This window comes from Azolla caroliniana, unplaced genomic scaffold (assembly GCF_043228905.1).
Source record: "Azolla caroliniana isolate FFs.n. ecotype wild unplaced genomic scaffold, voAzoCaro1.0.p SCAF_5, whole genome shotgun sequence".
Classification (NCBI taxonomy): Eukaryota; Viridiplantae; Streptophyta; class Polypodiopsida; order Salviniales; family Salviniaceae; genus Azolla; species Azolla caroliniana.
This window is the reverse complement of record NW_028230440.1, coordinates 823,178-842,323: the sequence shown is the minus strand read 5'-3', so window position 1 is coordinate 842,323 and position 19,146 is coordinate 823,178. Positions and strand designations below refer to the sequence as shown.

General features: G+C 40.5%; 1 protein-coding gene across 1 annotated transcript; it reads left to right on the top strand.

Moving 5' to 3' along the window:
- Nucleotides 1–6,481: 6,481 nt before the first annotated feature.
- Nucleotides 6,482–10,570, top strand: SGP1 (Ras-related small GTP-binding family protein). The gene is made up of 6 exons (XM_087319130.1): nt 6,482–7,569; nt 8,586–8,706; nt 8,908–9,004; nt 9,679–9,718; nt 9,834–9,917; nt 10,253–10,570. Exons 1-6 carry the CDS (start codon nt 6,826–6,828, stop codon nt 10,415–10,417), a joined length of 1,251 nt encoding a protein of 416 aa, XP_087175256.1. The 5' UTR covers nt 6,482–6,825; the 3' UTR covers nt 10,418–10,570.
- Nucleotides 10,571–19,146: the final 8,576 nt, after the last annotated feature.

Sequence of the window (19,146 nt, the reverse complement as noted above, 5' to 3'; positions counted from 1 at the left end):
AATCATCTTAGATATTGGAAGGTAAGTAAAACCTTCATCAACTTTGACTTGACAAAGTCTTCCCCTAGTAAGGACACACATGTATGACCCGTCCTATAGAGACACTAAGGCTTGGGCAAACATGTAATAAAAGTTTTTAAGACATGGTCTAGTTGGAGATTTAGAGAAATTCTATATTTGGATGCCTGTAGAGTTCCTCAGATATATATTTTGAGTTTAGGATATATATATACATAATTTGGAGTTTTAAAAGAATCCTCTATTTGAATGCCTTAAGAGTCCCCTAAAATATAAAAGGGGCTCACTAACTCTTCATTATGACATCTTGAGACCTCGGGCATGAGACATTGATGAGACTCTGTTGATGAGGCAAAGCACTCTTCTTTCAATTTGGTTCATCTCAACTTAGCATAAGGCGATATTCAGCGACATGGAATGTGAATGGTATCGCATGTTCATCTATTATCCTTTACTCGAGGGTCATTTGTGTGATTGAGCATCCTTAAACCACTGTAATGTGAAAAGATGCGACTAACTTTCCTATGAAGACTTATATTACCCATTCTTTTTTTTTCTAAACAACATATCCTTCCATTAATTTTTAAAAAGGCATATTAGCTACAAAATACAAAATAGATGGAAAGGAAACGACAATTCTTCCGAAGCCTGTCTTGTGTAAGGCAATGGCTAGCCATGGATCCTTCGTTTGATAGAAATGATTGAGCACTTCCTCAAATTTCTCATTCTCAGCATATCTTGTAATTAGTGCATTCCAAGATACATGTTCCTGGACTGAAAGCTTGTTAAATACTATATGTGCCTCGGCAAGTGACCCACATTAAGCATACATATGTACTAATGTATTGCCAATGAAATAATCTCTTTCAACAACTTTTTGTACAATGTCCTTGTGAATTTCATTGCCTGCTAATGTACTCTAATGCTACCACATGCTTTTAGACAACAAACAAGTGTGACTATATTTGGAGGGATGCCCAGTCTTTGCATTGCTCAAAGGAGGAGAGTGTTGTCTCACTATATCCATGTTCCACATATCTTGCAGTCGCTATATTCCATGAAATTGCATCTTTCACAAGAAGATCATTGAACATTTCTTGTGTTGTTGAGAGAAAACCACATTCAGCCTACCTATCCACTAAGATATTGGCAATAAAGGTCTCAGTCTATAACCCTTCCTTCACAGCCTCGGCATGTATTACACTACCTTAATGGAAGTCTCAGGTATCCCCACAAACTTTCAAGCCAGAAACAAGAACACATGTATTTGACGAGATTATGTGTTTGCATCTCCTTCATGAGGTTTAGTGCTTCCTCACCACACTCATGTTCTGCATAACCAATGATTAATGCAATCCATAGGATCACATCTTTGACTAGCAGGTTGTCAAAAACTTGATGTGCTGCTTCAAGCAATCCAATTTGAGCATTTGTATCAACCAATGTACTGCCAATAAGGAGATCTTTGTCGAATCCTTTCTTAATTATTTCAACATGCATTTCCTCGATGAATACTAGATTACTGTAATAATGATCTCAAGTTGCAAACTAATGGTATAGTGTCTAGAGAAACACTTATATTGCCCATTCTTATGAGTAGTTATAATATATTGATGCTCATATAACGATAGATGCATTGTTATATGAGTGGCCTCCTAAACGGAGGAAAATGACTTACGAGATGCTTAATCTATGTATTTATATGATTAATTTGACCATATAATGAATCAATTTTGTTGTATAAAAGGTATACATTGAGAGAACAACTTTGGTTGAATAACAAACACATAAGTTGTTAGAATTTTGATAGAACTATTAATAATTCCATGTCAAATTTGGTTTAAAGAGATCGAATCTTTAACATTCTTTATGAAGTTGCAACTTGCTCATATCAAATCTCTCTCTCTCTCTCTACACATATTTATTTGTTTATTTATATATGAAACTTCAAGATTGTACACGACTAGCTAGAGGTTACCATAACTTAGGGTTCTCGAATGTCTAGTATGAAATATTTGTGGGTCGGATTGTGAGTTATATAGTACACAAAGGATACTAATGATTGGTCGGCATAAAAATAGTTTATGTGTGACAATGGTGCCTAATGCTTTAAAACCGTAGAAAGTTTGTTTGTTCAATAATAGTGTGGTGCATTTTACCACATGCAAAGAGTGTGCAAAGAAGGTACTCAAAGACTTGAATCTAGATGCATTTTCAGAATACACCACATTTATGGATGTCATTATTCTCAAGTGTATTCATATGCCCAACATTATTAAAACCATGGCATGCTAAGTTGAAGTAAACAATCACGATGAGGTCATTTGGTAATTCTTTTTGGAACCTTTTTTGTCCATGACATGCTAGTTGTAAGTTGTAACAAATTCATGCATATTATTGAAATCATGCCATCGTTCTAGTATGGAGGCATGCATAAATCATAATCAACATACCAACTTTATTACTTTTGTAGACCTCAAATTTAAATTGTGTACATATGCCTCGCTAAAATTCGGCGATACATTTTCAAATAAATTAATTGCTAAATCCATTGTTCTTGAACCTAAGAACATGGCATGCTAAGTTGAAGTAAACAATCACGATGAGGTCATTTGGTAATTCTTTTTGGAACCTTTTTTGTCCATGACATGCTAGTTGTAAGTTGTAACAAATTCATGCATATTATTGAAATCATGCCATCGTTCTAGTATGGAGGCATGCATAAATCATAATCAACATACCAACTTTATTACTTTTGTAGACCTCAAATTTAAATTGTGTACATATGCCTCGCTAAAATTCGGCGATACATTTTCAAATAAATTAATTGCTAAATCCATTGTTCTTGAACCTAAGAACATGGCATGCTAAGTTGAAGTAAACAATCACGATGAGGTCATTTGGTAATTCTTTTTGGAACCTTTTTTGTCCATGACATGCTAGTTGTAAGTTGTAACAAATTCATGCATATTATTGAAATCATGCCATCGTTCTAGTATGGAGGCATGCATAAATCATAATCAACATACCAACTTTATTACTTTTGTAGTCCTCAAATTTAAATTGTGTACATATGCCTCGCTAAAATTCGGCGATACATTTTCAAATAAATTAATTGCTAAATCCATTGTTCTTGAACCTAAGAACATTGTGCAATTGAATAATATCGACAAATGTTGAAATTTTGAATAGTATATGCATTGTAGGAGTGCGAAATTTCTAAGTATTTCAAAGATATTGACTTCTTTTCTCTAATTTATTACAAATATTTTTCAAACAAATTAAATCGAAGACACATGAGGATTTCATTATAGTCCTTTAACAATGACATTAATCATTATGATACTTTACACATGCCATCATCGACAATCTCACAATAAAAATGGTTATTGTAATGATGTTTGAATATATTTATTCATAAACAAAATCTTATGAATTTTGAATCTCCATTCTAATTAGGTGGGAACAAAGTAAGATAATAAAGTAAAATTAATGCTATTGGCTTGGCCTATGTTTAACTGTGTGAATTCTAATATTGTCATGCATTGGTGCATATACAAATGTATACCAAGGCGAATTCAATGCAGCTCATGTGGGTTTGAATTTGAACAATGTTTTTCCTAGTAGGAAACAGTGCTCTGAAAATGGAGCGTAAACAACTTTTGTGACATTCTAAATGAATCCTTAAATATGCAAGGTTTAAACGTTTGGAGTAAAGTAGCCTAAGGTTGGGTTCACATTATCTAAATGGGGCATAGAATTAGTTTAGAAAGCTATCAAGGACCATGGAATTTCATGCATGTAGGAAATAACGCATGTTCTTTAGCTTCATATGCTTTCTCTCTACTCTCTATACGCGATGCACCTTATACTTTGGAATATGTATATATTTATCGATGAGCACAATATGGTGTGATTTAGATGTAGAAAAAAGAAGCTACATTCTTGTGTTGTTCCATGAGTGTTGTGTGATTCCAACCTAATCCTTCTCTTTTCTCAACAATGTGAGAAAGTCTAAGATAATGTAGGATTTAGTTTTTTGCGTTTGTGCTATATGTCTTTCATCGAAGTCCACAATCCAAACCATATTATAATGTCATGAATTCATTCTAACTCCAATGGAGTCTAGATAGCTCCCCAAAACATTCAGTGCCTTTGACTACTTTCATGTTTTGAAGTAGGTCTTGTCATGTGGTATGCAAATACGGTATGAATTTTTGCAAGGATTCATGTCGAGTTTATTTCCTCGTTGGCACCAAAACTTTAACATATTTCAATATTACAAGGTAAATTCATAATGATTTGTCCAGTAATATGATGAATATCCACAAGTTTGTATCGAAAAGTTAGAAGGCTTTGGGTTCAAATCCAAAACAATGTATAAACACAAAGAGAGAAATTTGATGAGGGTTAAGCTGAAATTATGGTAGATATCGGATTGTAGCAAAGTGCTAGATGTAGTGTTGTACCTTGTTCTTACTAACCTCTGCACTCTAGTTCAAATCAAAGTTGAAATTACGCATAATGCATAAATGTAAAGAAGGGAAATGATTTTAATCTTTTTAACTTGGAGTAAAGAACTAAACATCTTCATAGAAATCCAACGTGTAAAAAAGTATATGGCAATCAAATTTTAAGTTAATTTTTAAAAAGTATAAAAAAATTGTGATTAATGGTGTTTCAAATCTAAACTCCATTCAAAGACGTCTTGTCGGCTCCAGCACAACATGTGTTCGCACCAATATTTTGATTTAGAGGGATCATCATTCACTTAAATATATTTGTGATCAACCATACAAGATGGAAGTATATATGTATGTAGTTTGTTTGATATGCATAGGCAGGCAATAGAACCTTGGAACAAGCAAACTTTATATCAAAGCAAATAATGTTTCGTACAAGAAGATATGACTTCTCTTTGACAAGAGGAGTGTCGTAAAACCTATGAAGCTTGCCACTCAGAGCAAAACCTAAGGATCTCCCTCAAATAAATAAGGACATGACATGACCAAAAATCCACGTGATATAGGCCAAGTTGTGCAAGTGAGCACATCGATGTAGATGGATCCTTCTAGTGAAAAGGCCCATGTAAGATTGAACCGTATGAGCTCTTGGGAACTGGCCCAATAAAAGAATTCCAAATGTGGCATGAGCAAACCAATCGATCTTTAATGAAGATGTCAAACATTTGCTATTCTTTCTCTCTCTCCAACTCCTCTTGAGAGGGTGGACGCCCTTAAGGTGCCGATCACATTTGTCCTATAACATACTTTTCCCTAATTAGGAGATCATACTTAAGGGGTGGACGCCCTTAAGATGTCAATCACATTTGTCCTATAACATACTTTTCCCTAATTAGGAGATCACACAATATGAAACTCTCATTACCATTTGACATTGCTTCCAACCATTGATTAGCGCATGCATCTACCTTACACAACTTCTAGTCAAACATACCAAACCCCACTATTGATACACATGCATGCTCTTTACTCAAAGTATGGTGGCGATCTTAAGAAAAATGATGACCCCACATAGGTAATGAATGTATTGCACATTGGTTTCAACACATAATTTCAAAGGGAGAAACGTTGTAGTCCACATTGTAACCCAATTAAGCATCATAAAGAAGTTAAAAAGGTTTTGAAACTGCGTAGAACAAAACAAAGGGGACGAGCACGATTTCGAAGCCACAAAGAGAGTTGTGGGGAACCATCCAACCCACATGCACGAAGCAAAAGATAAAGAGTTCCTCAATTCAGATTTCACACAACATTTGAGGTAGCTATCAAACATCCCTTCTCTTTTGATATTCTTGTTGTGATGAACAAGCATCCTCGGGATAGTGTAGGTGTGGGTGTGAATGTATGTAGGTATTTGTGTAGGTGTAGGTGTAGGTGTGAGATATAAGGTAAGTCATGGGCATGGTGAGAGAACACATGCGTGAAATCGCATGTTTGGGATGTGTCTCATGGACTTCTAGAACCACGAAAAACACTTGCTTGACAGATACTCACCGGAAATCTCATTGGATCCATTGGAAATGCTTGTGACCATTTGAGTCCACTAGAAAGACTTATGGTTAGCGCTAATTTCCTAGGATTGGCCCTAATTACATGGATTAGCAATAATCACATGTTTGGGATGTGTCCCATGGACGGCTAGGACCACGAAAAGCACCTGGATAATGTCCAAAATTTCGTTGGATCCGTTGGAAATGCTTGTGACAATTGGAGTCCACTAGAAAGACTTATGGTTAGCGCTAGTTGCCTAGGATTGGCCCTAATAATGACATGGATTAGCACTAGGTACACGGAATTAGCAGTAATCCTCACATTAATCCTAACATTCAAACTTTCCCTAAAAAATATTTCTTTTTCCTTTTGATCAATTTATAATTTTCTTTTTATCATTTTTATTACAATTTTGTAGGAGTAGTCCTGCCTCTTTTGGGGGGATGGAGTTTGCTCTGACAAGACTCTATTTTTTTCGGTGGATTAATTAATCCATCAAGAGTTTGGAGCATTTTAGAGACGATTTAATGTGTGATTAGCAGACTCATTAACATGCGATTAGTGATTCCTCAAGGTGTTAGAAAATATTAGTTCCTGAATAAATCTGCGAGATCATTGAGAGAAAGAGAGGGCATGGCCATGTTTACAGCAAAACGGGGTCGTCTTTAGCGCCTAATTAAGCACCAACAGAGGTTAATGAAGACACTGGTGAGAAGATTAATTGACAAAGACCTTAAGAGTGATTAACAGAGTGCTTGTAATTCATGGCATACAAACTACCAGAGTAATTAATATGCAGAGTTCTAATAATAGCAATAATATCGAGATTAAGCAGAAACACTGGTCCCTTAAGCACATGATTAGCGGAGTGACGCAGGAGCAGGAGTACAGATCACCCAATAATGATCTGATTAGCGGAGAGATTAAGCAGCTGGATGGGACTAATCCGACTCTTAGAGTTAGTAGCAGAATAAAGATCACGCAGAGATTGAAGGGAGAAATCAAAGAAGTAATTAGCAGAGTATTAAAGAATAACGATACACCAAGCCTTGATAACACAGATATTAAATCATGCCTTGCCAACGATGATGTATCTAGTAGAGTGATTAAGCAGGGTAGTGATGAGATGAGGAGCGATGATAAGGGGATAAACAGAGTAATTAAGCAGAGAGGTATGGGGATGAAGAGAGATGGAAGTATGATTAGCAAGGTGATCAAACAGGGCCAGGGAGTAATCAGAAGGATTAAGAGAAAGTGGTGGGCACTTAATCTACATAAGTATGATGTGTTGGGAAGATGTTTCTGTATTAGCAGTGATTATACTGCTAACACTCAAGAGTTAATCCTCGCACCACGTATGAAGTATCAACGCCTCAGAAGTTCATCTTCTAATTGTGATGTTGATTTTGATCCTAATGATGACTCTAATGCTAATTATTCTGTTACTAATCCTAACGCCGCTTCTAATTCTAATGATACTGTCGTCGTCAACATCGGCATAATTGGTGATTCTGACACCGGAAAAACGAGTTTTATGGTAATGATATTTGTTTAATCCATTTGCATTTAATCATCATAAAGTAAATTCCACACGGGATTCTTTTGCTTAATTACCTCTAATCATTAGATCGTCTCATTACCTCAAGGCATAAAATCAGATCGGCCTATCAATCGGTTTGTATTATATGGTTTTGACTCTTTAATCAATCAGCATCATAGTTAGCTGTCTGAATGGAACATCATCTCTTTGCACTAAGTAACGTTATAATTAACTGTCCGTTTTCATAATTATAATCATCGCCTCGTAATTAATTAGCATATTCATTAACTCAATAAAAAGCATTATCGTGTTGAAATCAAGGACGTTACAAACTTACAAACAGTGAAATTTCTCTGTATCTCTCTCTCCGCTGATCCCGATCGATGGCCCATATCATGATATTAACGTGATTCAGAAATCCAAAACCCATATTATGATAAGAGTATCGAAATGAATCAATCGGACTCATGTTTTAAAATAATAGCATTAAAGTCCGGATTCAGAAACTCTATTAAATAGATCTATTAATGATATGACAATTAATATCTAACCAAATAATACTCATTTCTTATTTAGTTATTTCATGACTACGCCATAACTACTGATTAAATGCGAAATGAGTAGCTCGGTAATTCTCACGAGCATCTACTTTTCTGCTTCTTTGGGCGGCGGTGTCCATAGATGATTATTAACTAATTGAATAAGAACTATGCATAGTATATTCTTTTCTCTGTGCTTATTTGAGTGTTTTATAATGAACCTTAATCCAGTGATTAGGACATCATTAGCATAGATAGATATTAAGGAGAGATTTAGGGGGTTCTGTTTGTGGATCGAAGCGTGAGGAAAGAACACTTTCTTTTTTAATAAACCTTGATGATGAAGATTAAACTCTCTCTGGTTCCTAACATAAGGATTAGGCATTTAAGCGATTTATCATGGATAGATTAGCCATTTACATAAGATTAACAGCCATTAATATGGAACTGATAAGAGCTCGTCTATCTATACAGGCGAAGTATGTGGCTATTGATCAAAGCGAGGATCATGTAGAGACGATCGGAGTGGCATGGGTGGAGAAAGTGTTCAATCTGCAGAGTGTCAACATCGCATTAAGCATACGAGATCTCGGTGGTAAAATCCTCTGCGTCCTTAGACTGGTTATTTTCATTTCATTATCGTGGATTATTTAGACCGTTTTTTCGGGATTAAACATCTAATCCAAGGATTAACCTGCATCTGGTCGATGTAATCGTAAAGCGAAAAGGTTGGGGTTAGAAGGCAATTCGCTTTGCTGTGCAGAGTAATCCTACGAGTTGTGGTATGTATATGCAGGGCATTGGCGATGCTCCAGCATGCTGCCTATGGTCTGTGCAGATGCGTCTGCAATCTTCATAATGTTCGATCTCACGCGTCGATCCACTTTGCACAGGTAAAAAAACACACATGACTTACTGGTGATCGATTCATTAACCACAGTTCTTTATCAGTTGCCACCAATTGCGTTAATGATTCAATTCCTTATCTTGATTCATCCGGATTTGCGTTAATTATAACTCGGAATCAATCTCGACCAAATTAAACAATTTGCGGCTCATTAATATACCATTAATTGGTGAATTGTGGGGGAATCCCTGATTATGTGAATCCATGGGGAGTGGTGCAACCCTCCTGGGGTTTAATGAATTCATGTGGGATCATTGCGATTGCAGAAACAAGATTTTGCAATCATTATTGGCTTATAAATTCATGGGGATTAATGCCATCCAATGTGCGGTCTAGTGATCTTTCTTGGTTCATTATGTATTTGAATCACTATCATTAGCATGTGTATTATTCATGGGGATTTGTGCACTCGAGTGTGTGAGGTCCAGGGAAACAAGCGATTTATCATGATTCCTGTTTGTGATGAATCATTATGAATATTAATGGGGGATCACTGTTATAGCAGAAACAAATTTCAAGTGGATAAGTATATGATTCATCACATGTCAGGTAAGGATGGGTTACAATCATTAAAAATCACATGGGGATTTTTCATTGCTTTCATGATTAATGTATGGAAGAGACCCTGTTAAACTTCTTCTAATATAATTTGAACTGCAGTGTGAAGGGATGGTTCGTGCAAGCGAGAGAATGCAACAAGGTAACGGCACAGAATTGTTTTCATAAATATATATGTATATATGTATATGTAAATATGTGTGTATGTAGGATTCGGAGGCTCATAATTGTGTTTGTATGCATATATATATGTGTAGGCTGCGATTACAGTGATAATCGGGACGAAATACGATCGATTTGTTCATCTACCACAGGAGATTCAGATTGCCATCATTCGACAGGTGAGAGACCCCTAAACCCTAACCCTAAGCCAAGACATTGTATAAGTTAAAATAGCTTCCCACAGTACCAGTATGTGTAGGTCACCCGAATCATTGGCAGATTACCATGATAAACACCATAACTCTACATAGGCGCCTAATAAAAAACCATAAGCCCATTTTTGCAGGTCCCATGGAAAACCTAATATGCTCATTAGATTTGTTTGAGAATGGAGACATGATGAATGTATGTATTTTATTGAAGCCCATATCATTGTAACAAGTGCATTCCCTGTTGTTTTTTTTCGTCTTAATAACTTTTACTAATGCTCTCCCAATGGTCTCGCTTGCTACAGGCAAGATTTTATGCAAAATCCATGGAAGCATTCTTGTTCTTCTCAAGTGTTACCCACAACATTAATGTACATAAGATTTTTAAGGTGATCGTGGCCAAGGTTTTTGATTTACCCTGCAACATCTCACGGAACCTCAATGTAGGGGAGCCCATCATTGATTACTAACTTATATATACATATATATAGATAGATAGATAGATTCATAGTTTATACTCTTTTGAGCCACAAAAAAAATGCAGAATATATTTGAAAAGGAACTCCTTTGGTATAACTTCTTGTTCAAGAAGTAATGGAAAACAAGAATCTTAACCTTTTCTATATATGCTTCTCACATTATCTGGCTTCCAAGCAAGCACATGGTTTTATCAAATTATTTTCAGGTGCTTTCTCTCTTTGTGAAATCATTCTTCTTCAATGCGTGGCAAGTGTTTCTGTAGACTCACCTAAAACACTACATGGAAATTTGTGTCGCCACATCATATTTGAAAGTCATTGATCAGAGATGAATGATTAAAGTTTCTTTAAACAAGAACACACACATTAAACATGGAATTTTAATTTTGTTTCATGTTATGGTCTGAACCAGTGTTGGGCAAAGTTTATAAGCCCTCCTGGAGATTTTCCTGCTTCTTATGATCCTAACCGGAAATTTAAAAATTTGACCGGCTACTTTCCTACTAGTGATAATGTCAACCGGAAATGCTAAAATAAATAAATATTGCACATACCAAAAAAATTTTAGCACAAGATGAGATAGCAACATAGATAGAGGATATTATATGAAGCAAATTTACAAGCATATATGGGCATTTCTCTATGAACACGCCACCATGGATCAACTCACTAGAGGAAATCCAACTTTGGCTATCCTTGAACTTTGGCACTATTCCTCCCCTACCCTGATGTATGATACACCATATGGGCTTTAAGACACCCTATGTACATATGGATATAGAGAGTCCACATCATTATAGTCCTAGATAATATATATCAAAGTATCCACTCCACATGGCATCATTTGAGTTCAATGAACAAAGCCCTCCCCCCGTGATAATAGAAGCATTGTTCCATGAGTCTAAAACAATCACCGATACCATTAGACCCATTTAGTGAGTTGTAACATTTTAGTCCAAACTTTGTTATTGGTTAGCACTAACAAATAAAGGTCAAGGCAAAAGAATGGCACTACAAAGAAAAACAAATATACAAAGTTGCACATGATGTGGATATTCATAGTTGGATCAATTTAGGAAACTAGTATACATATTATTTTTCATTCACTACAAAAAGACAACCATACAAGAAAATTACTCCTTATCGCCCCCATGATAATAAAAATATAGAGGCTAACCATGAGACAATCTTTTAAGAATGTCATGATCTTGAGACAATCGAAAGATACATACTTTTCCTTCTCCTTTTAATGAAGAAAGCCACCTTACTAAAATGGAAACATGGTGAGAAATTATCTCCATGATTTGGTGTTGGTATGACACATATGCCTTATATCCTTGTAAGCACAGCCTTTGTTGTCATCGACATTCCTCTACTTTCCCAAGCTGACCCCTTAGCACGTTGTCAATGAAGAAAACATGTGTGATTGCCATTGCTTCCCACATGATAATACAAGTTTCCTTTCATTTACTCATCTAGGTCTCAAGCATAAACTGTTCACATATGATAATTTCCAATTAATCTTATTGTATATCATTGTTGATTTAAGAACTTTCAGATAATATATTAGATAGAAAACAAAAATTGTAGCCCAAACCTACGATATATCTATCACAACATCTTGAATGTCCAATCAAAATCAATCCTCTTGTATGTTTACAATTTTAAACTTGTGAGTTATAACAAGCTTGAAACTACCTAATTAATTTCACTCTCAAACCAGTTTTATTTTTTAACATATCATTGGAAGCTTTCAAACAAGGGTAAGAGTTTACCGTAAGAGTCATGTCCTCACTATGCCACTATGTCCATCAATCTGTGAATACAATGTCCAAAACATGTCAATCATAATCACCAATGATGTCCGAAACATGTATCAAATTCAAAACGTCATCCAATAATGTTACCGCTATCACATTCACCAACGATGTCTTTCCAACATTTTCTAACCCAATCAAGGAAAGTTCCATTTCTTGCTTGAAGAAAAAGCTACAATTATCCAATAAAAACTTCTGTCTCTCTCTCACTCTTAGAAAATGCTACCATGACAATTGACAAACATATAGAAAGAGCTTTTGAGAGCAAAATCGAAATTGAGTCTATACCAAAGGCTCATGAAGGGAATTACACCAAGAACATAAAAACACGTAAGAAAAAGCCATATCCTAAAGCTAAACAACCTCTAAACAAATACTTGAACCCTAAACCCTAAAGCTTAGTAGTGTATTTCTACACTCTTGGTTGCATAGTAAGTGGCCTCTTGTGAAGACTTGATAGTAAGGATAAACCATGCATGGCCTACAATAATGGGTTACTTCTAACTATACAAAGCTTTAAATACTGGTGTTTAATGTTCCCTCTAGTCATAAATGAAATGAGGTAAGAAAGAGGAATTACCATACACTAGGAACAATTATCAGTGAGATAAAAACAGTTATTGTGTTCTCAAGAAACATCTATTATACTTTAGGTAATACCAATGTTTCTTTAGGGGTTTGACATATGGGGCAATAGTGGAATCACATCCACTTCCACAAAGAGCTAGAAAATGTCCACACAAATTTTCTTGTAAAGCTTCAAGTCATGATAAAGTTTCTTCTACTCAAGATACATGTTGCCTTTAAGATTATGTGCATGAAAAGGCTTGAGCCCCACCATCATTGTTTCGATATGACTTAGCTCTCATTCTCTTCTGTTGCGAATCAACGCTTCGATTCCCCTCACCGTTTCGGCCACAACCGAGAAATCACGAATCAATGCAACAGAAAATAGGAAACTCAGAGAAAGACACGATAACTCAGGGATTAACGTGGAAAACCCTAAACGGGAAAAACCACGGGAGTACAAGACTCCAAACCAACACTATACAGAGAAGTATACAATGGCGAGCTGCAAGGCGACGACCTTGAGCTCACTGTCCTCGCCACAGGCGGCGGTAATACACAGAGGCAACGACCTCCTCGTTTCTCTCTCTCTCTCTCTCTCTCTCACTCTCGGCTGCTCTCTCTTCACTCCTCTTGAGTGGAAAAACAGAAAAATAAGCAACAACATAAACTGTTTGCCCTAAGTCATATTTATACACATATGACTTTCGGGCTATTTACAAATATAGCCTCAAGGGCCCTTGGCAAACATATTCACAAATATGTCCCCGCATCCGGATCTCTCTCCGGGTACATTCATCATCCGGCTCCGTAGCCGGGGTCTTCGTCATCCGACTCCGTATCCGGGGTCTTCGTCATCCGGATCCGTATCCGGGTACTCTTCACCATCCGGATCCGCATCCGGGTACACTTCATCCGGCTTCATGCCGGGTACTCTTCATCATCCGGTTCCGTAACCGCAACCGGGCTTGCCGTCATTTATCTCCGGAGACATCCCGTCCGGAGGGACCGAAATCCCAACAAACTCCCCCTTCACTTCGGCATGGGATGTCTTTCCAGTCCGACCCTCTTCCGGCACGCTTCTAGCTTGTCGGGTGTGAGCACTTTGGTCAGCATATCTGACCCGTTCTCGTCCGTGTGGATCTTCGTCAGCACGAACTCCCGGTCTTCTATCCTTTCCCGGATCCAGTGATATCTTCGCTGGATGTGCTTCGTCCGGGAGTGATAGGCCGCGTTCTTCGCAAGGTGGATGGCACTCTGACTGTCGCAGTAGAGTCGGTACTCCTCCTGCCGGATACCGAGCTCTCTAATGAAGTCCTTCATCCATATTATTTCCTTGCCGGCTTCAACAGCCGCCATGTACTCCGCCTCCGTGGTTGACAGTGCAACCGTCTTCTGCAGCCTCGACTGCCATGAAACAGCTCCCCCTGCATACGTCATCACATACCCAGATGTGGACCGGCTGGTATCTGCATCAGCCGACATATCCGAATCGGTAAATCCATCGAGTTCGGGCTTACCGGAGCCGAATCGGAGGCACACGTTTGCCGTGCCCTTCAGGTATCGGAGTATCCACTTGACCGCGTTCCAGTGCTCTTTGCCGGGGTTACTCATGTACCGGCTCACCACTCCGACTGCATATCCTATGTCCGGTCTTGTACACACCATTGCGTACATCAAGCTTCCGACGGCAGAGGCATATGGTACTTTCATCATGTCCTCCTTCTCAGCCTTTGTCTTGGGACTTTGCTTGCCGGATAACTTGCAGTTTGCCGGGAGGGACGATCCGACCGGTCTTGCTTCCGACATGTTGAACCGTTGAAGCACCTTTGTCACGTACTTCTCCTGTGACAGCCACAACTGCTTCTTCTTCCGGTCCCGGATGATGTGCATCCCTAGTATTTGCCTCGCCGGACCCAGGTCTTTCATTGAGAAGGTTCGGTGAAGAGCCTTCTTCAGCATCCGTATCTTGACCTGGTCCCGTCCGACGATCAACATGTCGTCCACGTACAGGAGGAGTATTAGAGAGTCTCCTCCGTCGAACTTCTTCACAAACACGCAGTGGTCGGACTGCGTTTTGTGGTACCCTTCATCGGTCATGAAGGAGTCAAACTTTCGGTACCACTGCCGGGGAGCCTGCTTCAAACCATAAAGGCTCTTCTTTAACCGGCATACCAAGTGCTCCTTCTCTTTCTTCTCGAATCCTTCCGGTTGCTGCATGTATATCTCTTCTTCGAGGTCACCGTGAAGGAATGCCGTCTTCACGTCCATCTGTTCTACCTCGAGGTCCATGCTTGCCGCTATGCTCAGCACCGTCCGGATGGAGGTCATCTTCACTACCGGGGCAAATATCTCGTCGAAGTCGACGCCCTTCTTCTGCTGAAACCCCTTCACCACGATCCTGGCTTTGTATCTCGGGGGGTTTCCGGCATCTCCCGGTTTCAGCTTGAACACCCACTTGTTTCGAAGTGCCCGCTTTCCTTTCGGCAACTCCACAAGTTCATATGTGTGGTTCTCATGCAGGGAATCCATCTCGTCCTGCATGGCACTCAACCACCTGCGGCTCTTGGTGTCATGCTTTGCTTCTTCAAAGCTCTCCGGCTCCCCCTCGTCGGTTAGCAGCACGTGCTCTGGTTCCGGAAATCTCCGGGGGGCCCTTCTCTCTCTTAGAGGATATCTCCGTTCCGGAGCTTCGGTAACCGGTTCTTCCGATTCTTCTTCATCCGAATCCATTTCGGGATCGGGGCCGGTTCCGATATCATTTTCATCTTCTTCGGCCGGTTCCTCGAGTGCTAACCGGTCCCTTGCCGGTCGGGACTGCTCCTTGTAGAGTTGATCCTCACCAGTCGACTTGGAGCTCTTCATCTTCTTCTCCGACTCCCAGTCGGCGAGTGTCTTGTCCTCCATGAAGATGATATCTCGACTCCTGAATATCTTCTTGTCGACCGGGTCCCATACTCGGTAGCCGAACTCATCGTCGCCGTAACCGAGGAATATGCATGGCCGGGTCTTTGGATCTAGCTTTCCTCTCCGGTCCTTTGCCACATGCACGTATGCGAGACACCCGAACACCTTCAGGTACCGGTAGGACACTTCCTTACCGGTCCACACTTTCTGCGGCGTGTCTCCGTCCAAAGGTACTGAGGGTGATCTATTTATCACATATGTCGCCGTCGACATCGCCTCAGCCCAGAACCCCTTGGGTAATTTCGCATGCGCCAGCATACTCCGGACCCTCTCCATTATGGTCCGGTTCATCCTCTCGGCCAGCCCGTTCAGTTCCGGCGTCTTCGGCACGGTAAACTCGAGCCGGATTCCCATCGAACGGCAATACTCCTCAAATTGCCCTCGGTATTCTCCTCCGTTATCCGCTCGTATCGCTTTCAGCTTCTTGCCGGATTCTCTTTCCACTCTCGCGTGGAGTTCTTTGAAGACGGACAATACTTGGTCCTTTGTCTTCAACGGTGCCGTCCACAGCTTCCGGCTGTGGTCATCAATGAATGTCACGAAGTACTGGGCTCCGCCATGTGACTTCGTTTCTACTTGACACACATCAGTGTGCACCAACTCCAGTGGTGCACTACGTCTCGTCGGTGGCCTTGAGTGGAAGGAGGCTCGGTTCTGCTTACCGGCCAGGCAATCGGTGCACTTCTCCAGACGCACGTGCTTCACTGGAATGAGGTTGTCTTCTGCAAGCCTCTTCATCCCCTTCTCACTCATGTGGCACAGTCTCTTGTGCCATAGCTCACCGGCAGTGTCAGCTGCCACGTTTAGCTCCTCCGGACATAGCCGGGAATTCATCAGGTACAGAGTGTTGACTTTCCGGGCCCGAGCCACTATCAGGCTCCCTTTGCTGAACTTCATAACACCGTTCCGGATGCTACCCATGTAGCCTTCATCGTCTAGCCTCCCGGCCGAAATCAGGTTCAATCGAACCTCCGGAACGTGTCGAACATCCTTCAGCAGCATCTTGCATCCGGTTGATGTCATCAGCCACACGTCTCCTATGCCGGCAATCCGGCATGTACCTTCATTTCCCATCCGGACACAGCCATGCTCACCGGCTGTGTAGGATGAGAAGTATCTTCTCTCCGGGGTCAGGTGGAACGATGCTCCGGAATCGACCACCCAGGTCGTCTCATTGCCGGCAACGTTTAGTTCACCTTCTTCGGTGATGAGCATGATTTCTTCCTCACTTGCCGCGAGTGCCGTTGTTCCTTTCCGGTCCTGCCCTCGCCGATCCGAACCTCTCCGGTCCGTGGCTCCCCGGTATGCACCGTTTCTCTCCGGTGACTTCTTCGAATCGGTGTCGTCGGCTCCGTTGTCCTTTCGGTAATGCCGACAATTCTTCCGGAAGTGCCCCGGCTTCCCACAGTGGAAGCATGTAGGCCTTCCTCTTGACTACGACCGGGTCCCCGACTTCTCCCGTCTTTGCGGACTCCGGTTCCATTGTCTTCCCCGATCCGATTCGGTAAGCAGCGCCTTCGTGTCGGAGGCCGGTTCTTTATCTCTCCGACGCGCTTCTTCGTTCAAAATACTTGTCTTTACCGTTTGCAAGGACAAGTTATCTTCTGTGCACGAGGTGCTGAGAGTCACCACCAAGTTCTCCCAGCTTTCCGGCAATGTACACATCAGGATGATGGCTTGCATTGCATCCTCCAACGGGAACTTAATCGCCGCAAGCTGGTTCACGAATCCCATGAACGTGCTTACGTGTTCCACCATACTCTCGCCGTCCCGGTACTTGAGATTTACTATCTTCCTCATCAGGGAGGTCCGGTTCAGAGCATTCTTCCTCTCATACAGTCCGGACAGCTTCCGCCACATCTCGTAGGCGTTCGTATCGTTCGCCACATGTTGCAGGACACTTACATCGACATATTGCCGGATCGTCGCTACGGCTTTCCGGTTGAGGAGCTTCCACTCCGACTCTATTACCCCCTTGGGTATCTCGGCATTGTCGATCGGTTCGTACAGGTCTCGGACGATGAGAAGGTCTTCCATCTTTATCTTCCAGTCGGCGTAGTTCTGTGAGTTCAGCACCATCATGCCCGGAGGCCCACTACCGCCGCCTTCCATTTTCTGTGTTAACCTCGCTCTGATACCACTTTGTTGCGAATCAACGCTTCGATTCCCCTCACCGTTTCGGCCACAACCGAGAAATCACGAATCAATGCAACAGAAAATAGGAAACTCAGAGAAAGACACGATAACTCAGGGATTAACGTGGAAAACCCTAAACGGGAAAAACCACGGGAGTACAAGACTCCAAACCAACACTATACAGAGAAGTATACAATGGCGAGCTGCAAGGCGACGACCTTGAGCTCACTGTCCTCGCCACAGGCGGCGGTAATACACAGAGGCAACGACCTCCTCGTTTCTCTCTCTCTCTCTCTCTCTCTCACTCTCGGCTGCTCTCTCTTCACTCCTCTTGAGTGGAAAAACAGAAAAATAAGCAACAACATAAACTGTTTGCCCTAAGTCATATTTATACACATATGACTTTCGGGCTATTTACAAATATAGCCTCAAGGGCCCTTGGCAAACATATTCACAAATATGTCCCCGCATCCGGATCTCTCTCCGGGTACATTCATCATCCGGCTCCGTAGCCGGGGTCTTCGTCATCCGACTCCGTATCCGGGGTCTTCGTCATCCGGATCCGTATCCGGGTACTCTTCACCATCCGGATCCGCATCCGGGTACACTTCATCCGGCTTCATGCCCGGTACTCTTCATCATCTGGTTCCGTAACCGCAACCGGGCTTGCCGTCATTTATCTCCGGAGACATCCCGTCCGGAGGGACCGAAATCCCAACATCTTCAATGTGATACAACACACTGAGATACATGTGGTGACTTGATTATTAATAGTGCATAAATACGACTAACACTCTTTGCTATTATGCTCCACCTCTACTTTCCACTCATTACACATTTCCCTCGCAATCACAATGTGCACTCTCAATAGCAATGCTCATTAATAAAATTCTCAAACATCCACGGTCACTAATATAGACACACTTCAAGAAGATGTCGCTTTCAATCACAACATATTTCATTTCCGAAAATAATAATAAAATCTCTCTATACTCATTCAACCCCTACCGACAACCATTCTGACTTACCTCTTATGTAAATGCAAAATAGCTATGAATTTACTTCTAGAAACCGATCAGAGAAGAATTTATAATTGAATTTATCATTAAAATATAACTTTATAATTGAATTTATCATTAAAATATAACTTTATAATTGAATTTATCATTCAAATATAAAAATTAAAACTTTAACAAATGAAAGAACCTTTTGCTTGATGTTTTGAGACTTGTA

Coding starts and splice junctions, on each gene's coding strand:
- SGP1 (XM_087319130.1), top strand. CDS start 6,826: ATGCAGAGTTCTAATAATAGCAATAATATCGAGATTAAGCAGAAACAC. Junction 7,570..8,585: donor CCGGAAAAACGAGTTTTATG/GTAATGATATTT, acceptor CTATCTATACAG/GCGAAGTATGTGGCTATTGA. Junction 9,005..9,678: donor CGTCGATCCACTTTGCACAG/GTAAAAAAACAC, acceptor TTTGAACTGCAG/TGTGAAGGGATGGTTCGTGC.